The sequence below is a fragment of the Stomoxys calcitrans genome, chromosome 5 (assembly GCF_963082655.1).
Source record: "Stomoxys calcitrans chromosome 5, idStoCalc2.1, whole genome shotgun sequence".
NCBI lineage: Eukaryota > Metazoa > Arthropoda > Insecta > Diptera > Muscidae > Stomoxys > Stomoxys calcitrans.
This window is the reverse complement of record NC_081556.1, coordinates 17,075,448-17,098,868: the sequence shown is the minus strand read 5'-3', so window position 1 is coordinate 17,098,868 and position 23,421 is coordinate 17,075,448. Positions and strand designations below refer to the sequence as shown.

The window sequence follows — 23,421 nt, the reverse complement described above, 5'->3', positions numbered from 1 at the left end:
ATGTTGTCATTTGTCAACTTCATAAATGCACTAGACGCATATTTTGTTCAAAACCTTAGATGTAAGAGATATTTGTATGTATTAGTCGTGTAAGTGTATTGAAAATATTGATTTCGGGGAACCATCGAAAGACGCCGGCAGAACCGATCATTTAGTATACATTCGATGGCATTCCTTCAAAGAGACATTCGATAAAGCAATGCCACCAGGCACATATCTGCCTGCCCCAAGCCTAAATAGAAAAGTCTTTATTTATTTACTACATACTTATAGGGTATAATACAGTCGACACCGCCAGACTTTTGCTTTTTCTTACTGGTTAACGATTGACCCACTCTAATGTCTACGATCGCGGCTAGGTTGAAAAAGAGAAGCCAACAAGTAAAAGCATGCTAAGTTCGGCCGGGCCGAATCTTGAGAAACCACCACCATGGATACTGGTAAAAATTGGTATAAAACAAATTTAGTTGAAGGGCATAATTTTATTCTACATACTAAACTTCTGTCAAGCTTCTAAGAACCTAACATGTATAATGGAGAGACTGGTTTACATAGGAGCAATATCAGGTTATAGAGAGATTTGGACTGTATTTGGCACAGTTGTTGGAAGTCGTAACAGAACACCGCATGCAAAATTTCAGCCAATTCGGACAAAAATTTCGGCTTATAAGGACTAAAGAAGTCAAATCGGGAGATCGGTTTGCATGGGAGCTATATCAAGTTATAGACCGATTCGGACAGTACTTTACACAATTCTTGGAAGTCATAACAGAACACTATGTGCAAAATTTCAGCCAAATCGGACAAAAATTGCGGCTTGTAAGGACTAAAGAAGTCAAATCGGGAGATCGGTTTATATAGAAGCTATATCAGGTTATAGTCCGTTTTGGGCCATACTAAGCACAGTTGTTGAAAGACATAACAAAACACTACATACTTAATTTCAGCCATATCGGACAAAATTTGTGGCTTCCAGCGGCTCAAGAAGTCAAATCGGGAGATCGGTTTATATGGGAGCTACATCAGGTTGTAGACCGATTCGGACCGTAATTGCCACAGTTATCGGAAATCATAACAAAACACTATGTGCAAAATTTCAGCCAAATCGGACAAAAATTGCGGCTTGTAAGGACTAAAGATGTCAAATCGGGAGATCGGCTTATATGGGAGCTATATCAGGTTAAAGAGCGATTCGGACCGTACTTGCCACAGCTATCGGAAATCATTACAGAACAGTACATGCAAAATTTCAGCCAAATCGGACAAAATTTGTTGCTTCCAGGGAGATCGAAAAGTCAAATCGGGAGATCGGTTTATATGGGAGCTACATCAGGTTATAGAGCCATTCCGACCGTACTTGGCACAGTTGTTAAATGTCATAACGGAATACTACATGCAAAATTTCAGCCAAATCGGACAAAATTTTTGCTTCCAGGGGCTCAAAAAGTCAAATCGGGAGATCGGTTTCTATGGGAGCTATATCTAAATCTGAACCGATATGGTCCATTTGCAATCCCCAATGACCTACATCAATATTAAGTATCTGTGCAAAATTTCAAACAGCTAGCTTTACGCGTTCGATTGCTATCGTGATTTCGACAGACGGACGGACGGACATGGCTAGATCGACTCAGAACGTCTAGACGATCAAGAATATATATACTTTATAGGGTCTTAGACCACTATATCGTGGTGTTCCAAACGGCATTACTAGATTGCTATGCCCCCATTTTATGGTGGTGGGTATAAAAAAGGTGATAATACTCATAAATTAGCGATTTGATTTGCATATGCAACCATGAGTGACCTAGGTGGCGTATGATTGTGGATATAATTATCGATGGTAATCATACGCACGCTGGGTCAATAAATTTATTAAAGAAATTATTTTAAAAGGATGGAGATAAGGGAGGCCACCGTAGCGCAGAGTTTAGCATGTCTGCCTTTGACGCTGAACGCCTGGGTTCGAATCCTGGCGAGACAATCAGAAAAAAAATTTCAGCGGTGATTTTCCCCTCCTAATGCTGGCAACATTTGTGAGGTACTATGCCATGTAAAACTTCTCTCCATAGAGGTGTCACACTGCGGCACGCCGTTCGGATTCGGCTATAAAAAGGAGGCCCCTTATCATTGAGCTTATAAAAAACTTGAATCGGACTGCACTCATTGATATGTGAGAAGTTTGCCCCTGTTCCTTAGTGGAATGTTCATGGGCAAAAATTGCATTGGATGGAGACAAGCAACGATTTCGAATACAACCCACTGTTCCTAGTTTGAGCAAAATCGGATGAAGATGATCGGCGTAAATGGGGGCTAAAGGAAAGTAGATGTCATTTAAATGAAATGAATATACCCTCATCATATGGTGGAGTGTAAAAAACAAATATGTTGCAATTTCACATCTTTGACTTTAAGAACTCAAGGAAGCCATTTACCTGATTTTATTCAACTTTAACTTAATTTGACAATAATAGTATTCTCCTATACTTTACTACCATACATTTCCATAGTTACTCACAACACTGTGCTCCAACATTTCATTTAAAGGACTTTTTAGCACAATACGCAAAATAATTTGTTTTTAAAATTGGCAACAACATGCCCACATGTCACGCAGAAGTAATTGTGCTCTTGAAGTGAACAGTTTAAGCAAAACGAAAAAAATACAGTTAAACAAATAATAACACCTGGGGACAATGGAAATATCTAAATCATCTGCTTGTATATTTTTTCTCAGCAAAATATTTACTTTGGCACCATATTCATTGCAAAAGAATGCTAAAGGTTTTTATGCAATAGAGAAAAGTGTTACCTCTGTAGCCTATTCAGCTATGATAAGCTTGACATTAGGTAGTTATCAAGGATGACCAGAGGAGAATTTGGAGAAAAAAAACAAATCCTCAAACTATTGGGTTGCCCAAAAAGTAATTGCGGATTTTTTAAAAGAAAGTAAATGCATTTTAAATAAGACTTACAATGAACTTTAATCAAATATACTTTTTTAACACTTTTTTCTAAAGCTAAAAGTAACAGCTGATAACTGACAGAAGAAAGAATGCAATTACAGAGTCACAAGCTGTGAAAAAATTTGTCAACGCCGACTATATGAAAAATCCGCAATTACTTTTTGGGCAACCCAATACAATGTTTGTGGTTAATTTCTGGTTTCTTATGTGGCCATTTTTAATAGCCTTTATTTATTTTTTTTATATGTTTGTAGTATTTCTTACCTATCATGGCCTGTTGAATGATGCAAATTCCAAAATACCTATTAGGTGAAAATAATTGTTTTGAATGTTCTATTTTAGCTATAAAAATATAACTTTAAAATTTTTACAAAAAATAATTTTTATTAATTTTAAAATTAAGGCTTCATGGTAATTTGTTTTTAATTTCAGGATGAAATCCGCTACCTCAAAAATAGTTACTGCTTTAGATGTCTCAGTTGTGGTATTCGCCACTGCCGCCGGTGCTGCTAGCGGAATATTTGGATTAAATAAGACACGCGAACTAAATACTCGTTTGCGGAAAGTAAGTTTAAATGCTTAATACAATGTCATAAAACCCCAAAAAGGTAGTTAAGGCTGACAAAATCCATAAATGCAAAATTCAAGCCAAATATATAACAAATCCATCAGGATTTCTTATGATGACCTGACCCTGGCCACTAAAGAAAGTGTGAACTTAACAAATGCAATCCATGGTAAATAAGCCCCAACTCTGCAATGTTTATTTGTTTTTATGGTTTACTAGCCGAAATAAGTTCGCTCCGCTGCGCCTTTTTAACTCTCTAATGTCTTTTTAGGGTGGGGACACTACGCCCTAAATACGCACTGCGGCACGTCGTTCGGACTTGGCTATAAAAAAGGGTCCCTTATCATTAAGTTTAAATTTGAATCAAAAAGCACTCATTGATGTGTGAGAAGCTTGCCCCTGCTCGGTTCTTGGGAAATTTTACTATTCTCCCAAATGGCTTTATATTGAGTCCTATATTACCACTTTCGTAAATATTTCCGGTTGACGGGGTATTTTTGAGGTGGAATGGGGACACTTCGCCCTAAATACGCACTGCGGCACGTCGTTCGGACTTGGCTATAAAAAAGGTCCCTTATCATTGAGTTTAATTTTGAATCGGAAAGCACTCATTGATGTGTGAGAAGCTTGCCCCTGCTCGGTTCTTGGGAAATTTTACTATTCTCCCAAATGGCTTTATATTGAGTCCTATATTAAAACTTTCGTAAATATTTCCGGTTGACGGGGTATTTTTGAGGTGGAATGGGGACACTTCGCACTAAATTCGCACTGCGGCACGCCGATTGGACTTGGCTATAAAAAGGTCCCTTATCATTGAGTTTAATTTTGAATCGGAAAGCACTCATTGATATGTGAGAAGCTTGCCCCTGCTCGGTTCATGGGAAATTTTACTCTTCTCCCAAATGCCTTTTTTTTGAGTCCTACATTACCACTTTGGTAAATATTTCCTGTTGACGGGGTATTTTTGGGGTGGAATGGGGACACTTCGCCCTAAATTCTCACCGCGGCACGCTGATAGGACTTGGCTATAAAAAAGGTCCCCTATCATTGAGTTTAAATTTGAATCGAATTGCACTCATTGATGTGTGTTTGCTCCTGCTCGGTTCATGGGAAATTTTACTCTACTCCCAAATACCTTTCTTTCTGTTTAATGGGTATTTTGGGGGTGAGATGGCCTGCCAGACAATTGGCCCTTAAATTAAATATAAGCTTCGTGCTGCACTTTCCAATACATTTTATATGAGCCCCATATTGCCATGATCGGTAAATAAGTTCTTTTGGGAGGGTGGAGTGGACCCCAGGGTCTTTGTCCCAAAAATGAGTATCAATTTCGTACTCTACTCCCAAATAGATTTTATATAAGCTATTTGAGAGCCAAACACATGGCTATTCAATTGAATATCAAATTCGTTTTTTTCTTTCTCAAGTACCTTTCGTTTGAGCCCTATATTGGTCTATGTATCAATTTGCCGGGTTTTGGGTGGCCCCCGAGGTACCCAACCTCAACAATAGAAGTTTTGTTTTAAGTTACTGTATGAGTTCAAAAAAATTTCGAACGATTCGCATTACCAATCTACGAGATCTGTTTTTTTTTTAAGTTAAGGTAATGAGAAATGCTTCGTAGGAGAGGGATGGCATATTAAATTCGTGCTTCACTCCCAAATCCCTTTAATTTGAGCTCCATATTGCCATGGTCGCTGAATTTGAACCGTTTGGAGGGTGTTTTGGGGATGGGTCGCCCACCGCCACTTTGCTCTAAAAATAGATATCAAATTCGTTATTTATTCCAAATTACCGTCGATTTGAGCTCCATATTGCCAAAGTTGGAAATGAAGTTCAGTTTAGGGGGTGCTTTAGAGCGTATCTCCCCATATTGCCATGGTCGCTGAATTTGAACCGTTTGAACACTCTGTCCTGAAAATAGATATCAAATTCGTTATTTATTCCAAAATACCGTCGATTTGAGCTCCATATTGCCAAAGTTGGAAATGAAATTCAGTTTGGGGGGATCCAAAATTGGATATCAGATTTGCTTTTTACTCTCAAATACATATTATAAGTAGGTTGGGATTGTAAATGGGACATATCGGTTCAGGTTTGGATATAGCTGCCATATAAACCGATCTTGGATCTTCACATCTTGAGCCACTAGAGTGCGCAATTCTAATGCGATTTGACTGAAATTTAGCATGACGTTTTTTTTTATATGACTTTTACCAGCTGTGCTAAGTATGATTTAAATCTGTCCATAACCTGATTTAGCTGCCATATAAATCGATTTGGGGTCTTGACTTCTTGAGCCACTAGAGGGCGCGATTCTTATCCAATTTGTCTAAAATATGGCATGAGGTGTTTTCTTATGACTTTTAACAACTGTGCTAAGTATGGTTGAAATCGGTCCATAACCTGATATAGCTGCCATATAAACCGATCTGGGGTCTTGACTTCTTGAGCCACTAGAGGGCGCAATTCCTATTCGATTTGGCTGAAATTTGGCCTGAGGTATTTTCATATGACTTTTAACAACTGTGCTTAGTATGGCTAAAATCGGTCCATAATCTAATATAGCTGCCATATAAACCAATCTGGGGTCTTGACTTCTTGAGCCACTAGAGGGCGCAATTCCTATCCGAGTAGGCTGAAATTTGGCATTAGGTGTTTGCTTATGACTTTTAACAACTGGAGGAGGCCACCGTAGCTCAAGGGTTAGCATGTCCGCCTATGACGCTGAAAGCCTGGGTTCGAATCCAGGCGAGACCATCAGAAAAAATTTTCAGCGGTGGCTTTCCCCTCCTAATGCTGGCAACATTTGTGAGGCAATATGCCATGTAAAACTTCTCTCCAAAGAGGTGTCGCACTACGGCACGCCGTTCGGACTTGGCTATAAAAAGGAGTCCCCTTATCATTGAGCTTAGACTTGAATTGGACTGGTCTCATTGATAGGTGAGAAGTTTGCCCCTGTTCCTTAGTGGAATGTTCATGGACAAAATTTGCAAAAATTTGCTAAGTATGGATCAAATCGGTCCATGACCTGATATAGCTGCCATATAAACCGATCTGGTGTCTTGACTTTTTGAGCCTCTAGAGGGCGCAATTATTATCCGATTTGGCTGAAATTTGGCCTGAGGTATTTTCATATGACTTTTAACAACTGTGCTAAGTATGGTTTAAATCGGTTCATAACCTGATTTAGCTGCCATATAAACCGATCTGGGGTCTTGACTTCTTGAGCCTCTAGAGGGCGCAATTCTTATCCGAGTAGGCTGAAAATTGGCATTAGGTGTTTGCTTATGACTTTTAACAACTGTGCTTAGTATGGCTAAAATCGGTCCATAATCTAATATAGCTGCCATATAAACCGATCTGGGGTCTTCACTTCTTGAGCCACTAAAGGGCGCAATTCTTATCCAATTTATCTAAAATTTGGCATGAGATGTTTTCTTATGACTTTTAACAACTGTGCTAAGTATGGTTTAAATCGGTTCATAACCTGATATAGCTGCCATATAAACCGATCTGGGGTCTTCACTTCTTGAGCCACTAAAGGGCGCAATTCTTATCCAATTTGTCTAAAATTTGGCATGAGGTGTTTTCTTATGACTTTTAACAACTGTGCTAAGTATGGTTGAAATCGGTCCATAACCTGATATAGCCTCTAGAGGGCGCAATTTTTATCCGAGTAGGCTGAAATTTGGCGTTAAGTGTTTGCTTATGACTTTTAACAACTGTGCTAAGTATGGTTTAAATCGGTTCATAACCTGATATAGCTGCCATACAACCGATATGGGGTCTTGACTTCTTGAACCAATGGAGATCCCAATTCCTAACCGATTTGGCTGAATTTTGCATGACGTGTTTCGTTATAACTACCAAAAACTATGCCAAATATGGTTAAAATCGGTCCATAACCTCATATAGCTGCCATATAAACCGATCTGGGGTCTTGACTTCTTAACCTCCAGAGGACGCAATTATTATCCGATTCGGCTGAAGTTTCTCCCATACGTGTCAAATATGGTCTGAATAGGTCTATAGCCTGATACAGCTCCCATATAAACCAAACTCCCTATTTTACTTTTTGAGCCCCTAAAGGGCGCAATTCTTATTCGAATTGGTAGAAATTTTACACAATAACTTCTACTATGGTCTCCAATATTCAATTTAATTATGGTCCGAATCGGACTATAATTTAATATATCTTCAATGGCATAGCAATTCTTTTCTTTTATTCTTTATTTGCCAAAAAAAAAGAGATACAGGGAAAAGAACTCGACAAATGCAATCTATGGTGGAGGATATATAAGATTCGGCCCGTCCGAACTTAGCACGGTTTTACATGTCATCATTGCATCCGTACTCCACTCCTGTACCTTTCATTGAGTCTCATAATTTTATAATCGGTAAACTTTTGATTTTGGGCGGTACTTTTGGAGTAGTTTCGGGCTTGGGATGGCCCCCTAGGTATTCTCATCCAATTTTTATTATCATATTCGTGCTCTACTTTCTAATACCTTTCATTTAAGTTCCATATGGCCCCGCTCGATCCACATTTAATTTTTGGCGGTGCTATGGGGGTAAGGGGGAGGGTCCGCCCCATTTCTGATATCAAAAACTTGCATAGCCTATTGCTCTTTCCATATCAAGCTACACAATCTTTGGAAATTTCAACCAAATCAATTCAGCCACTTTCGGGTCCATACAGAACAAACATATAAAAAAAAAAAACAAACACAAATCATTTTTATATACGAGTACATAGATTTATTTTTGTAGTGGTGTAGTTGTAGCAGTAAACCAACTCCTGCTTGAAAACATAACAATTGTTTGTAAAAGCTTTTTTTTTTTGTTTGTTTTTAATGTTTTTGAAGGTTGATGAGATTATTGATGGGTTCAAGAACCACAAACAAGAATATTTAAAGGCCATTATATTGTTATCGTTGCCAATGTTATTTATAACAATTCTTTTGGGTAAGTATTTATTCTATTTATAATACAAAATAAAAAAAATCAATTTTTAGCTTTAAAAAAATTTATACTTAAAATTTTTCTTAAAATGTTGTTTTACAAAAAATTTACGCAAATTTTACAAAATTTTTCTTTGAAAAAAGTGTTTTTGATATTCTTCTTTAAAAATTATGTTTTAGTAAAATTTTACTAAAATTTAGTCTTGCAAGCAAATTTTACTAAAAATTTTAGTTTTTGTCATTAGAGAAAATTTTACAAAACTTTTTGCTCAAGAGAAATTTTTGCTAAAATTTTGTCCCAATTTTGTCTTTAGAGAAAATTTTTTTTTAAATTACTAAAATTTTTTTGTTAGAGACAAAGTTTGAGTAAAATTGTCCCCAAAGTTGGATTAAATTTTACTCTAGTTTTGTAGTTAGAGAAACTTTAACAAAAATTTTGTCGTTTGAGAAAATTTTACTGGAATACTGAAAATGTTTATTAGAAAAAATATATCTTTAGAGACAATTTTGCTAAAATTTTGTCTTTAGAGAAAATTTTATTTAAATTTTGTCGTTGGAGAAAATGTAACTAAAGTTTTGTCGTTTGAGAAAATTTTACACAAATTTTGTTGGTAGAGAAAATTTTACTAAAATTTGTCGTTTGAGAAAATTTTACCATTAGAAAAATTTTATCTTTAGAGAATATTTTAGCGAATTTTAGTCTTTTTAGAAAAAAATTTGTCTTTGAAGACAATTTTACTAAAGTCTTGACTTTAGAGACAATTTTGGCTATAATTTGGCCGTTAGAGAAAATATTGAGATTTCATTGCAGGATATTGTCCGGCTTTAGACCATTGTTTAATGCTTTCTATTCAAAAAATAGTATAGCAAAAGTAATAAAATTTCGTCTTTAACAAAAATTTTACTCACTTACTTTTAGAAAATATTTAACATAAATTTTTTCTCAGAAAAAAATTGAACAAAATTTTGTTTTTAGAAAAAATTTTACATATATTTTGTAGTTAAAAAAAATTTTTTAAATTAAGTCAAAATATTGTCTTTAGAGAAAATTTTACTAAAATTTTGTCTTTAGAAAAAATTTTACTAAAATTTTGTCATTAGAAAAAATTTTACTAAAATTTGTCGTAAGAGAAAATTTTACTAAAATTTGTCGTAAGAGAAAATTTTACTAAAATTATGTCGATAGAGAACATTTTACTAAAATTTTTGTTTGTTTCTCTTTCGAGACGAACTCAATGATCGGAGATTGCAAATGGAAGAGAAAAGCCAAAGATAGCAACACACACCAACCGCTATGGGACGCGTTTCGTCTTTCGTTAGAAGACTTTTCAACCATATTAAGTGTGATGGCTTCAAGGCCCGTTGGTATGTTGTATTTGAATCGTATTAATTGCGAAAACGCATCTTTGACACAATTACCACATTAACCACGCTCGACAACTATGTCTATAAGCTGTACTTTTTCCCAATGCATGTGTTTTTTGTGTAATGACAGACTTTTTTTTATGTGGGAATTGAACTACTTCCGTGGTACACATGATTCTGTGCGTCTGTTGGAAGTTGGGGCCGGGATTCGTAAACGGGCCATAGACTCGAAATGGGGCCTGAATCCGAGGATAGTCCATTGCCTCTATATGAGCGTGAAAGACCAGTACTGGATTCGTAGACGGGCCATAGACTCGAAATGGGGCCTGAATCCGAGGATAATCCATTGGCTCTATATGAGCGTGATTGGAACAGTACTTACTTACGCCTCAGTAGTTTGGTGGGCTGTTATGGAGAAAAAGTGTAACGTTAGCACCACACAACAAGTTCAGAGAATCTATTGTCTTGGCATAGGCGGAGCGATGGGGATCACGCCCACTTGGGCACTGCAAACTTTTCTAGATACCCGATCCATTGACATACAAATTAAGTGTGAGGCAGCCACTAATGCTATGAGACTTAAGGCGATGGGAGAATGGATTGAGGATGGGAGCAGCTCATATGATCGCGCAATAATCGAGGCGACGATAGGAAAACTGCAAGGAAGGGAAGAGGAATGTGCCAGAGGCACATTCTTGTACTGACGGAATCCAAGTATTTCCATCTGAAAGATCATGTTACACGGATGGATCAAAGCTAGAGGACAGAGCGGGCCTGGGGGTCTACATTGAGAACCCAGGGACAGAGATCTATTTTAGACTGCCTAACCATAATACGGTCCTGCAGACAGAGATCCGGGCGATCACGGAATGCTTAAGCTGGTGTGGTTTTAACGAGAGGACGTCGAGTGTAAACATCTTTACGGACAGTAAAAAGGCCATAAGGGCAATAACAACCAGGAGGGTAAGGTCACGAACAGTCTTGCAGTGTAAGAAGGAGATTAACGCCTTCTCTGAGGATGGCACAATCCGCATCGTTTGGGTGCCGGTCCATAACGGAGTAGAGGAATAAAACGGCAGACGATTTGGCGGTGAAGGCCATAGGACTGCCGTCCATATACTTGGTTAAACCGAAACTTATCGGATCGACATAGTCCGATTTGGAACGGCGAAACAGTCGGCAGGAGGATGAAAATCCTATGGGGTGATCCGCATCGTGAAAAGACGAAACTATTACTGGAAGGAAGTAAGAAGGAGGTCTGTATAGCCTTTGATATGAGAGAAACTTCTCTCATATCAATGAGTAAAGTCTGATAAAAGTTATAGGCCACTGACCAGGGACCCCTTTTTGCCGAGTATGAATGGCGTGCTGCTTAACCACACCTCTCCGTAGAAAGTCTTAAATGACTGATAACGCCACTAATGTCGCCAGCATTAACGAGAGGAAAACCACCACTGAACATTTTTTCTGATATTCTACCCGGGATTTGAACTTGGGCGTTCTGATGAGTTAACCAAATCAACACCTGAACTATCAAAGGGAAAACATTCGATGGCGACGCCCCATCAGTTTGCGTCAATTCGAATATCCGTTGTGATTTTTTGGTTGTTTAATGTATTTCAGGAAAAATCCTAATTTTCCAAAAATCAAAGCTTTCCATACCCTCCACTATAGGATGGGGGTATACTAATTTCGTCATTCTGTTTGTAACACCTCGAAATATGCGTCTGAGACCCCATAAAGTACATATATTCTTGATCGTCATGTCATTTTAAGTCGATCTAGCCATGTCCGTCCGTCTGTCTGTCGAAAGCACGCTAACTTTCGAAGGAGTAAAGCTAGCGGCTTAAAATTTTGCACAAATACTTTTCTTTAGTGTAGGTCGGTTGGTATTGTAAATGGGCCAAGTCGGTCCATGATTTGATATAGCTGCACACAAAGGACTGCGAGCTCACTTATGCAAAATCGGTGTGGCAAGTGATGACATGTGTAGGGCATGTGGGGAAGATAATGAGACATTGGAACATATCCTAAGTCATTACCCAACTTTCGCGGCTAACGGACACTGGTACTTAGGTGGGGACACGATACCCGACATGAACCAACTTAGGGAAGTGGTTGGAAAACAATTAAGGATTTTGTAAGTAGCACGGAATTCCTAACTGAACATTTTCTTTTTTGAGGTTAGTTTTTAGACCGCACAACAAGCCGATTACTAGCTTAGGTGTTAGTCCATGTTGGCATGGGGCGGATTAATATCTACACCCTCTTTTCAACCTTACCTAACCTAACCTAGTGCCTAGAGTAATTGGTTCAATATTGTGACAAATTCTAAATAATGTTTTCTATTCTTAGCTTTAGATATTGGAACTTGGCTTAGAATGGCAGAAAGTATGAAAATCTCACCGGATGATGATACGGGTAATGATTGGACTTAACTTACAGAATATATCCTTACAATTCCTCATTTATTATTACAGACGCCAACATTCGATGGTACTTACCCTTCTATGGCTTGTATTTGGTTCTCACTGTATTGCACATAAGTTTTGCCAACACAATTTTAGGTCTACGCACACGTTTTAAAGGGCTGAATTTATTGCTGCAAACTTCTTTTCTGCCCAGTAACCAGAGGAGAGACTCTCAAGTTATGGTAAAAGGTGTGCCAGTTAGAGAAGTAAAGAGTACAACTACAAACATACTTGCGACTTCGTTGGCCTCGGAATGTTATAAAATGAATGGTAAATATTATTCTTAAAGAAACGGGTTTTTCAGACGTGTGGTTTCAATCTGGCCACACTACTTTTGGAGTTGGGTTTTTTTGACAGCTGTCACTTTATTTATGCTTAAGCCAAAGACTGATTTCATTCGAAACTGCCTGTTAATTATGGTGAAATCTGACGGACTCTATTCTTTGCCAGAACACTAAAGTCATACAAAAACATGCCAGAAAGACAACAGCATTGAACCAGAGTTGATTGGTGCCCATTTCGAAATTTATCTGACGCAGCGACATGTCGCTTCTATTTTGCTCATAGAACTCAGTACCACTTGTACGGAATGTGGATGCATTTTTTTCGTCAACATATTTATACCCAACACCATAGGATAGGGGGTATATTCATTTAATCATTCCGTTTGCAACGCATCGAAATATCAATTTCCGACCCTACAAATATATATATTTCGGATCGTCGTATAATTTTAAGACGATTTAACGATGTCCGTGTGTCTGTCCGTCCCTCTGTTGTAATCACTCTACAGGCTTCAAAACATGAGATATTGAGCTGAAATTTTGCACAGATATATCTTTTTGATGCAAACTGGTTAAGTTCTTGAACGGGCCAAATCGGACCATATTTGGATATGGCTGCTATATAGACCGGTCTTCCGATAAAGTGTCTTATGGCAATAAATGCTTTATTTTCTATCCGATTTAGCTGAAATTTCAAACAGTGAGTAGTTTTAGGCCTCCCGACATCTGATCCAAATATGGCTTAGATCGCACTGTATTTAGATATAGCTACCATATAGACCGATCTGGCGATAAAGGGTCTGAATCCCATAAAAGCTTTATTTATTACCCGATTTCGCTGAAATTTAAAACAGCGAGTTATTTTAAGCCTTCCAACACTTGACCTTAATATGGTTTAGATCGGAATATATTTGGATATAGCTGCCATATAGAACGATCTGCCGATAAAGGGTCTGAAGCCCATAAGTGCTTTATTTTCTATCCGATTTTGCTCAAATTTGAAACAGTGAGTTATTTTAAGCCTCCCGGCACACGACCTGAATATGGTTCAGATCGGACTATATTTGTATATAGCTGCCATATATTTTGAACTGCCGATAAAGGGTCTGAAGCCCATAAAAGCTTTATTTATTACCCAATTTCGCTGAAATTTATAACAGTGAGTTATTTTAAGCCTTCCGGCATCCGACTTTAATATGGTTAAAATCGGACTTTATTTGGATATAGCTGCCATATAGACCGATCTCCCGATAAAGGGTTTAAAGCCCATAAAAGCTTTATTTATTGTCCGATTTCGCTGAAATTTGAAACAGTGAGTAGTTTTAGGCCACCCGCCGTCTGACCCGAATATGGTTTAGATCGGACTATATTTAAATATAGCTGCCATACAGACCGATATGCCAATTAAGGGTCTCAAGCTCATAAAAGCCTTATTTATTACCCGATTTCGTTGAAATTTGAAATACAAAATTCAACGGTGACATATTTATTAGACCACTCAATGTCCGTGCCAAATTTGGGTGCATAAGTTTTCCAATTATCACCGGATTGTGAAGACAGGGGGTTTACATATATACTCTAGGTGATGGGTATCCAAAGTTCGGCTTCGGCCGAACTTAATGCTTTTTTACTTCTTTTATATTGCGTTTTGACAGTTGTTCGGGCGAATAGTCGAAGTCAGTACTAGGTTTCCTAATTAATAGAGTTAAGGTGCTATTACACGACATGTACGTAACATATTTGCTATCACTTTCTGCATCCACAAAACTTTCCTTATGTACGTCAAATACGCTCAAAGCGGCATGTATTCTTATATGTATTGGGTTGCCCAAAAAGTAATTGCGGATTTTTCATATAGTCGGCGTTGACAAATTTTTTCACAGCTTGTGACTCTGTAATTCCATTCTTTCTTCTGTCAGTTATCAGCTGTTACTTTTAGCTTGCTTTAGAAAAAAAGTGTAAAAAAAGTATATTTGATTAAAGTTCTTTCTAAGTTTTATTAAATATGCATTTACTTTCTTTTAAAAAATCCGCAATTACTTGTTGGGCAACCCAATATTATACTTTTTTTATAGACAAATGTTTAAATGCGCGTTCGATGAAATAAGAGCTAACTTTAATCGAAATAATTGTATATGTATTCCAAAATCGATTTTTTATTAAATTTTTCGTTAGCATCACCCAATGTGTACAACTTTCAGAGTTGCCACATTTGAAAAATAACACATGAGAACGCATATCGTGTAATACCACCTTGATTTCAAATGAGAGTTGGAAAATGGTTCCTTTAAGGTTTCACTTTACGCAAATTACTTTGAAAACATAATCGCAAACCATTATCATTGTATTAAAAATAAATTCTTGGCAATATCATTAATTTTTATGCGTTTTATTTCTTCTAGAAAACCTCATGTCTGTAAAAATACCCTACATTAATAGTTTTTTTTTTTTCACTATAACTTTTAGGCAAAACCAGAGCTTTGCTTTTAAAACTTATGGCCGAATGTCATGAATCTCTGGGTAAATGTGTTAGGCTATCTGCAAGGTATGCTTGTATGCTTAATCATTCAGCTCCATTGTTTAACATTATGTTCCTTCTTCACAGCTATTATGGTTTGACAATTCTGTTTGTTCTCGTGTCCTGTTTTCTTCATCTATTGGCAACAGCGTACTTTCTATTAATCGAACTTTTTACCAAAAATGATGATGGCTTTGTTTGGCTTCAAATTCTGTGGATTGTTTTTCATGCATCCCGTTTGTGGGCGGTGGTTGAACCTTGTCATCGTTTAAAAATGGAATCTAGCAAAACTATTCATATAATATGTGAAATTGAACGTTCTATACATGATTCTATACTGGCAGAAGAGGTAAAAAAATAATTAAAAAGAAAATACGATCACAAAGTTTACTTTTTAATAAGAAAAGAAAAATTGCCATATATCATTGGTTAATGAACCTTTTTGTTAACCTGTAGTCACTTACTTAATCAATCGCGTGCGTTATTAACCTATCGTAGACAATAGCTCGTTCCTTTATCTGATGTTTTTAACTGGATATTAAAAAATTGGTCCTTAATAGTTTTTTTTTTCTTACAGGTTAAGAAATTCTGGCAACAACTTCTGGTTTTTGAGCCCAGATTTTCAGCGTGCGGTATGTGCATGGTCGACCGCAATATTCTTGCTGCGGTAACAAATTTTCTACCTACCTTAGTGGAAAATCTAATTTCTTTTCCTATTATTTTTCAGATGTTTTCAGGCATAGCAACTTACTTGGTAATTTTAATACAATTCCAAAAAACCAACGGCTAGATATTGCACAAAACTTTTTTCCCTTTTTTTATTAAAAAATAAATTATATTAAATCACTTCCCTTGGTGCAAATACGGATTTTGGTGTTACAATTCCTATGGCACTCATCTGAGTGGTGTTCATTTGCAAACAACACACGATGTCCGTCGACCAAATTGTCAATTATATCCACTTAACCATTTCTAAAACGTTGACGCATCTCTCACTCTTTTGTATATGAGTGTGTGTGTGTGTTTCTAGCTAACTTTGTTTTTAGGTGGCATGCGATACAGACTATTGCTTTGGCCAAAGTGGATATTGATTGACAAATTTTGGGTCTCATGCAGTTTTCTGGTCTAAACTCAACGACTTCCTAGAATTCACATAAAGAAGCTTCCCGTCCTAGGTGTGTAGCAGAAATAATACTCTCGGAGAAAAGAGGTATTTTCTGTAACAATGGCTATATACATCCTTCCTTATAGACATAAGGTTTCCGATACAGCTTAGGTCTCCTAATGGCAATATTGTTTACTGGTACAATATCCATGGCGTTTGAAAACCCCAAGTTTTAATGGAGTTTTTTCTCTCGAATAACTTAAGCACAACTTCTTTCTTCCGTAAGTACTCATTTTTCTGCCCCATAAAAAAGAACTAGCAGTGTCCGATACAGCTTAGGTCTCCTAATGACAATATTGTTTGCTGGTACAATATCCATGGCGTTTGAAAACCCCAAGTTTTAATGGAGTTTTTTCCCCCGAATAACTTAAGCACAACTTCTTTATTCCGTAAGTACTCATTTTTCTGCCCCATAAAAAAGCACTAGCAGTGTCAGTGTATGTCATGAGCGTCACAAGCAAATTTGTCTGGGGGGGGGCAAAAATTTTTGAGAAGTAAAAAATGAGCTAATTTTGTCAACCTCAACGTAGTATTTAAAATCCTGGGGGGTTAAAACTTTTCTGGGGGTTGCTTACCCCATCCCCCAGAGGACTATCTACGCTTATGGTGCATGTAATTCTTACTTCAAAATATAGAAGTAGAGGAGATCATTAACTCCATTCCCAAACAACGAAGATATATAGAAAAATCATGGTGTATTTAAAAAAGTATATATAAATATTTAATAACAAATAATACATTTTATCCAGTAACAAGAGCGGAGTATACATATATATATTTGTGAAAGTATATAAAGTTGATATACATAAGGGATTATAAAAAGTTTTAATATTTCATAAAATGCAAAGCAATGCAATGTGAGTTCCATTGCTTAGTTTTTTAAAAATAAAATTAGATTTTAAAATCAGTCAACATATCATTTTTTATTATAACTCCACTCCATGCTGGATGTAACAGCCATTGCCATATTTGGAGCAATGGTCTGGTTAGCAGCAGCAGCTGATCTATAAGGGAATAGACAAATATTGAAATTTAATCAATGAGGAAGTTCATTGGAAGGCAGGAAAGGATCAATGCACTTACTTCTGCTGCTGCTGATTATAGCTATTATTTTGGGAAGCGATTTCATTGCTTTTTATGTTATGGGGAGAATAGCGATTATATAAGCCCCAGATAGAGTTCATTAGCTTTTCATTATACTTAACAGGGCTGTATTCCATTACTATAATGAAAAAAATAAAAAATTTTTGTAATTAATATAAGGCTTATAGAAGGTAATAAAATCACAAACTTACGCTTTTTATTTCCGCTAAAAAATTTGGCATCATTCTTTTCACCTCCAGATTTGACACGTGATACTATAAGGTCACGATCTCTATATTGCTCACGTAGCTTGCATGCAAAAAATGCACCCTGTGGTAAAGCTGCCATCTTTGTACAGTCTAAAAACAAAGGAAAAATAGGGTAAAAGTAAGTTAAGGCTCAAATGAGGGCTATATTTGCAATACACTTAAAAAAAATTATTGTATTATACATTCGTTTCTCATTTAAAGCTACACATAGAAGAACATTGAACTATAGACTAGAATATGTAAGTGATCAGAAAGCCTTCTCGGTATACCAAGTTCCAGTTATTCAGAGTACACCTTGAAGCCCGCATAGTTATCCACACGCAAAAAATAAAACATTTGGAATATCTTTCTAATAACTTAATCTGTTGTATTGGGTAAGTTCTTTTTGTATAGTACTATGAAAGATTTCCATCTAACATTGGACATTGGTCATGAATTTGCAGCATTTTGATGTGACTTTAACAGTTATGCTAAATCTTTTATGAGCTTCATCTGTGGCAATGGATGGCTATTTTGCCCCAAAACTCAAAACGTTTTTTTTTAAGCCAAAAACGTTTGGTTTACAGCTAAAACTAATTTTATACACGAAAAGATGATATGTTTGTTTATTCATATATCTTGCATCATCTTCCATTTGAGTGCAGCTCAAAAAAAAGACTAATTTTAGCTTTTTTCATTAAGTAACACTCAGTCAGCCAGCAATCTGTATTGGTAGGATCGCGACCTTGTCTAAATGTAAACTCGGAAAGTGACAATTTTCAAACATTTCACTTTCGGTCCAAAAAATGCTTGTGTTCATAATTCCACAAACATTACTGTATACTGCAGTTTTCAGGTCTATAATGCTATATGGTGTTGTAGTCTGGTGGACGGCGTTCCAAAAATCCCCCCTAGAGTTCCATATTCAGTTGTGGCTTGGTTGTGCATCACAGCCTCATGGTGGGCGAAACCATCCGATGCACTCAATTTAAGGCTACAAAAATCGCTGGGACCACTGCCGTGAGGATAAATAAGCTTTCGCTATGGTCTAGCAGCAGCTATCGGCATTGTGTTATCTTTGACACAGTGAACGAATGTGAATTGCATACGCACTGAGGACGACACTATATGATGTACTAAATTTAATGCTACATCTTATGCTTCTGGACATTGTAGCTACCCAAAATTGAAGCGACCACTGCCGTGAGGTTAAGGGAGCTTTTTCATTGGTCATATGGCGCCTATGGACACTTTGTTATCCTTGATACAATATCCGATGTTCCAGGCAGTGTGGATTATACCCTACCTGAGCCGCTTTTTGATAAAAATAAAGCAAAAAAATCGAAGAAGAAGAGACTATAGCAGTCAGAAGGAGTTCCACTTTAGGTTCTCATTTCTGTCTGATTTAGCGGATGTGAATATTCACAAGTTATTGGGCTTTTAAATGCAATCTGGATGGTTCAACGGTATGAACTAGAAGGCATATTTCTTCTTTTATTCCTGTGGTATCACAATGGACGAAAACGTCTAAGTGTGTCCACTTGAACCTAACCTAACCCAATAGGTCGGATATCTAGTTGAATAGTCGCCAGTGCCCCAGTGGGTGTGGTCCTCATCGCTCCGCCTATGGCAAGACAACATGTTCTCTGAACCTATTGTATTATCCTAACGTTGCAATTTTTCTCCATCGCACTCCACCAAACTACTGAGGCGTAAGTAAGTATCGGTCTAATCACGCTCCTGTAAGCCAGTAGACTCTACAGTAGAAGTATTAATAATCTTAGGAGCCATATCTCTTTTATTTTTCCAACTCTTCGAGGGCTCTATGTTTTGTTTTACCAGAAAAGCCTATGACCGTTTAGGTCATGGAAAAACGATATTATATCAGTCTTGTCCTCAGGGCGCGAACCAGGTGTCTTCGCCAGAAGCCTTTACAGACCAATCGCTTGTGGGCTATTGAAGCCTGCCGCAGACATTCAACTAAATGAGGTTTTAGCAGCAGACCACATATTTGCTCTATGCCAACATCACAGGTGTTTGTTCTGTGGAGTCCATTCTAAACCTACTCGCGGTCTTTAGATCCACGGCTTCACAGTAAACAGACGCAAGCCACCAATAGCTTGGTGGATAATACCGTTGTACATAGATAAGGAGCTGCAAAATTTCCATTTACCTGTTGTTGAGTTGCTGTTGTTGTTGTTGTAGCAGTGTGTTGTACACTGAAGAGGCAGCCCTTGCCGATGGAAAACTTCGTCGGGTCAATCCGGTACGTAAAGCCGGCTGCCATGGGACTGCAGAGCGAATTAAAAACACTTTCGACCCACCCAATGTTTGAAACAAGAATCGATAAGGTCCTTATACCAACAATATTAATATTCATTACTGTCATTGGAATGACAATGACTATGTCGCTTCTGAAGTCAAATCGGAGCTTTTGAAGTGAAATGACATATTGATTCCTTCACTTTGTTAATGAGAAGAGATGGATTTGTGTTTGAATGCCAAGGAAAGGCGATGGCCTATAGGCAAGTTGAGTTGGATTTAGTCTTGCCGTTTTGTTACAGAAAACTTTCATTACCGTAGATGTCATATTGAAGAAATTTGCAGTATCCTATGGTATGAGAAATTTTGGATTCAAATTCATTTTTCATGAGTCAAATACAATTTTTGAAAATGTGTTTCTCATTTATTAGCTAAGATATATTTGTATCATAACAAAAATGGTTTGGCATAGGCAAGATTAGGTTTCAGCAGCAGTCTATAAACAGACTCCGACAATGCTGTTGATTTTGGTGGCATAAACCTAAGCCTCTGATAGACGAAGCTTGCTACCAACTCAGCTACCAAGCCGCTTAGGGTTTTGCAGTTCTACTGCAAAATACATATCAGCACATAAAATGAACAAAATTTACCGGCCCCATTTCTCTACGCATTCATGTTTATTGCATTTTCTTTTCTTTGGAACAGTGATAACAAACAGAAGTCATAGTTTTCATCATATTTGTCTGGCTTTGCTCTATCATGTATACTCTCTATCACCTCACTCTCACCAGATTGGCTTTGCTTCGCTTTGTATATTCAAAATAAAACCAAAGGTCAGCATTGCTGAACTCTCTGAGCACTGATAAGGAACGACAAGACAGACGGACAAAAAATCGTAGGTCAGAATTTGTATTTAATCAAACAAACGAGCATCCCCGATTTGCACAAGCACAACGACAGACGATGAAGGTTAAAACGAAGCCACAATAAACGCCTATGTATGTGTAGATTTTTTTTTTTTATACAAAATTTTTTTTTTGTTTTATTCTAGGGAAAATGCTGAACGCTGATCGATAATTTACCTTGACAAATTTCCAGAATATTGAGAATCACTTGTTTTTTATAGAAAATCAACTCGGTTTTATTGATTTCTAGGCAAGAGTCATTGAACTGCAACAATTGATGTTGCACAGTTTTGAGATTTTGAAAATGTTCACTCAGATTTGCTCCTTGTAAAGTCACCATTCAATATGATTTTGTGAGTTTCAATGTAATTTTTTTTTAGTTCAATTACTTTTCATTTTATTTGCACTCTTTTTTATTGTCTTTTTAATATTTGTAGGATATTTTTCTTTTTTTTTTGATAGTTTTAAACTCTTATTTTGAATATGAACACATTGACTATTATTTTCTTCTTGTTTTGTTTTTTTTTATTTTATTTTCTTTTTGATGGGAGAGAACCGATTTCACTACTCTTCTACAGCTTCGGACTATTGAAGCGACTGTGAGATGTCGGCTTTGTAGACAACGTCTATTTATACTAAATCCCTATCGACAGACTCTTTTGTTATTGTTTGCAATTTGAAACACAGAGATAAGTTGGCGATTATTTTCTTCTACATACACGCATACTACGAGAGTATATTGTCGATGTATGAGTACAGATCAAGAACAGTGTCATTCGTAAACAGTTTGAGTGTGAGTAAATTACAATTTTGTGGGTAATTTCATTTTGGGAGTCTTCATAAGGCCTAGAAGGGTTGAATGTGTATACATGTGTAGGTAGGTAGATTTGTTATACAATTTTTCAGAATTTACCTATTGTTTGAATATATAAGATTCTAAAAATAACAATTGCTATCCGCTTGTTACAAATTTGCTCTTCTCACGTGTCAAAAAACATGCAGCTTTACATCGAAATTTTACTCGTTGCAATTTTACTGTTAAAAAAACTACATGTGCTTTTGCGTTGCCATATGGCAACACCAGAACATGTCTGGGTATTAAAACAAAAAAAAAAAAAATAAATAAAAAGAAAATAGAAAAATGGCGATAAAAAACACTGGGTAGTTGATACAAAGTATTACCAAGTTCACGCTGGTACACATATTCCACCCAGAGCCCCTCCCTTTGGGGGACTATGGGAAGCCGCAGTAAAGTCCGCCAAACATTTGTTATTACGCAGCGTTTCCACTGAATCCTTAACACACGAAGAATTAGAGCCAGTTATTGCAGACTTCCAACAATGGTGGGTATTAAAACAAAATAAAAGAAATTAAAACTGGTTTATAAAAATGGCGATAAAAAACACTGGGTAGTTGATACGATAGGTTAGGTAAGGTTGTAAAGAGGGTGCAGATATTAATCCGCCCTATGCCACTATGGACATACCCCTAAGCCAATAATCGGCTTGTTGTGCGCTAAAAAAAAAACTTTAAAGTAACTTTAAAGTAAAAAGAAAATTTTAAGTTAGGAATTCCGTGCTATTGGGTTGCCCAAAAAGTAGTTACGGATTTTTTAAAAGAAAGTAAATGCATTTTTAATAAAACTTAAAATGAACTTTAATCAAATATACTTATTTTACACTTTTTTTCTAAAGCAAGCTAAAAGTAACAGCTGATAACTGACAGAAGAAAGAATGCAATTACAGAGTCACAAGCTGTGAAAAAAATTGTCAAAGCCGACTATATGAAAAATCCGCAATTACTTTTTGGGCAACCCAATACTTACAAAATCCTTAATTGTTTTCAATACCCTACACATGCTAACAGTTGCCGCACCGATTTTATATAAGTGAGCTCGTAGTCCTATGTGTCCCGTTATGATACCAATAGCTATGCTGACCTCCTTCTTGCTTCCTTTCAATAACAGCCTCACGATCTGGATCCCCCCATAGGATTTTCGCCGGACTGCGTTGACCGGAAAGGTTTCGGGTTAACCAAGTTTATTGACTGCAGTCCTCTGGCCTTCACCGCCAAATCGTCTGCCCTTCCATTTACCCTTACTACATTATGGACCGGCAACCAAACGTTGCGGATTTTGCCATCCTCAGAGAAGGCGTTAATGTCCTTCTTATGATACCAATAGCTATGCTGACCTCCTTCTTGCTTCCTTTCAGTAATATCCTCGTCTTCTCACGATCTGGATCCCCCCATAGGATTTTCGCCGGACTGCGTTGACCCGAAAGGCCTCGGGTTAACCAAGTTTATTGACTGCAGTCCTCTGGCCTTCACCGCCAAATCGTCTGCACTTTCATTTCTCCTTACCTCGTTATAGGCCGGCACCCAAACGATGCGGATTTTGCCATCCTCTGAGGAGGCGTTAATCTCCTTCTTACATTGCAAGACTGTTCGTGACCTTACCGTCCTGGTTGTTATTGTCCTTATGGCAATTTTACTGTCGGTAAAGATGTTTACACTCGACGTCCTCGCGTTAGCAGCACACTACTTCACGCATTCCGTTATCGCCCGGATCAGAAATACATTCTCCAGAGATTTAGTGACTATCTAGAAGGAAATGTATGCCAA

The 23,421-nt window shown here is 37.2% G+C and overlaps 2 protein-coding genes across 2 annotated transcripts in view; one reads left to right on the top strand and one right to left on the bottom strand.

Moving 5' to 3' along the window:
- The window catches only part of LOC106088201 (sodium channel protein Nach-like), a 31,602-nt gene extending 15,613 nt beyond the window's left edge, over window positions 1-15,989 (top strand). The window contains exons 7-15 of the mRNA XM_013253603.2: window positions 3,221-3,275; window positions 3,399-3,531; window positions 8,403-8,502; window positions 12,219-12,284; window positions 12,344-12,604; window positions 15,085-15,163; window positions 15,224-15,485; window positions 15,714-15,803; window positions 15,864-15,989. Coding sequence (XP_013109057.2) covers window positions 3,221-3,275; window positions 3,399-3,531; window positions 8,403-8,502; window positions 12,219-12,284; window positions 12,344-12,604; window positions 15,085-15,163; window positions 15,224-15,485; window positions 15,714-15,803; window positions 15,864-15,926 — 1,109 coding nt within the window. The 3' untranslated portion in view covers window positions 15,927-15,989. The remainder of the gene's footprint in view (window positions 1-3,220; window positions 3,276-3,398; window positions 3,532-8,402; window positions 8,503-12,218; window positions 12,285-12,343; window positions 12,605-15,084; window positions 15,164-15,223; window positions 15,486-15,713; window positions 15,804-15,863) is intronic.
- Window positions 15,990-17,185: 1,196 nt separating this feature from the next.
- LOC106088204 (uncharacterized) lies at window positions 17,186-21,402 on the bottom strand. The gene is made up of 4 exons (XM_013253611.2): window positions 20,977-21,402; window positions 17,597-17,743; window positions 17,385-17,523; window positions 17,186-17,305 (listed from the first exon to the last, which is right to left on the bottom strand). The coding sequence occupies exons 1-4, from the start codon at window positions 21,137-21,139 to the stop codon at window positions 17,218-17,220; spliced, it is 537 nt and encodes a 178-aa protein (XP_013109065.2). The 5' UTR covers window positions 21,140-21,402; the 3' UTR covers window positions 17,186-17,217.
- Between the last annotated feature and the right edge of the window lie 2,019 nt (window positions 21,403-23,421).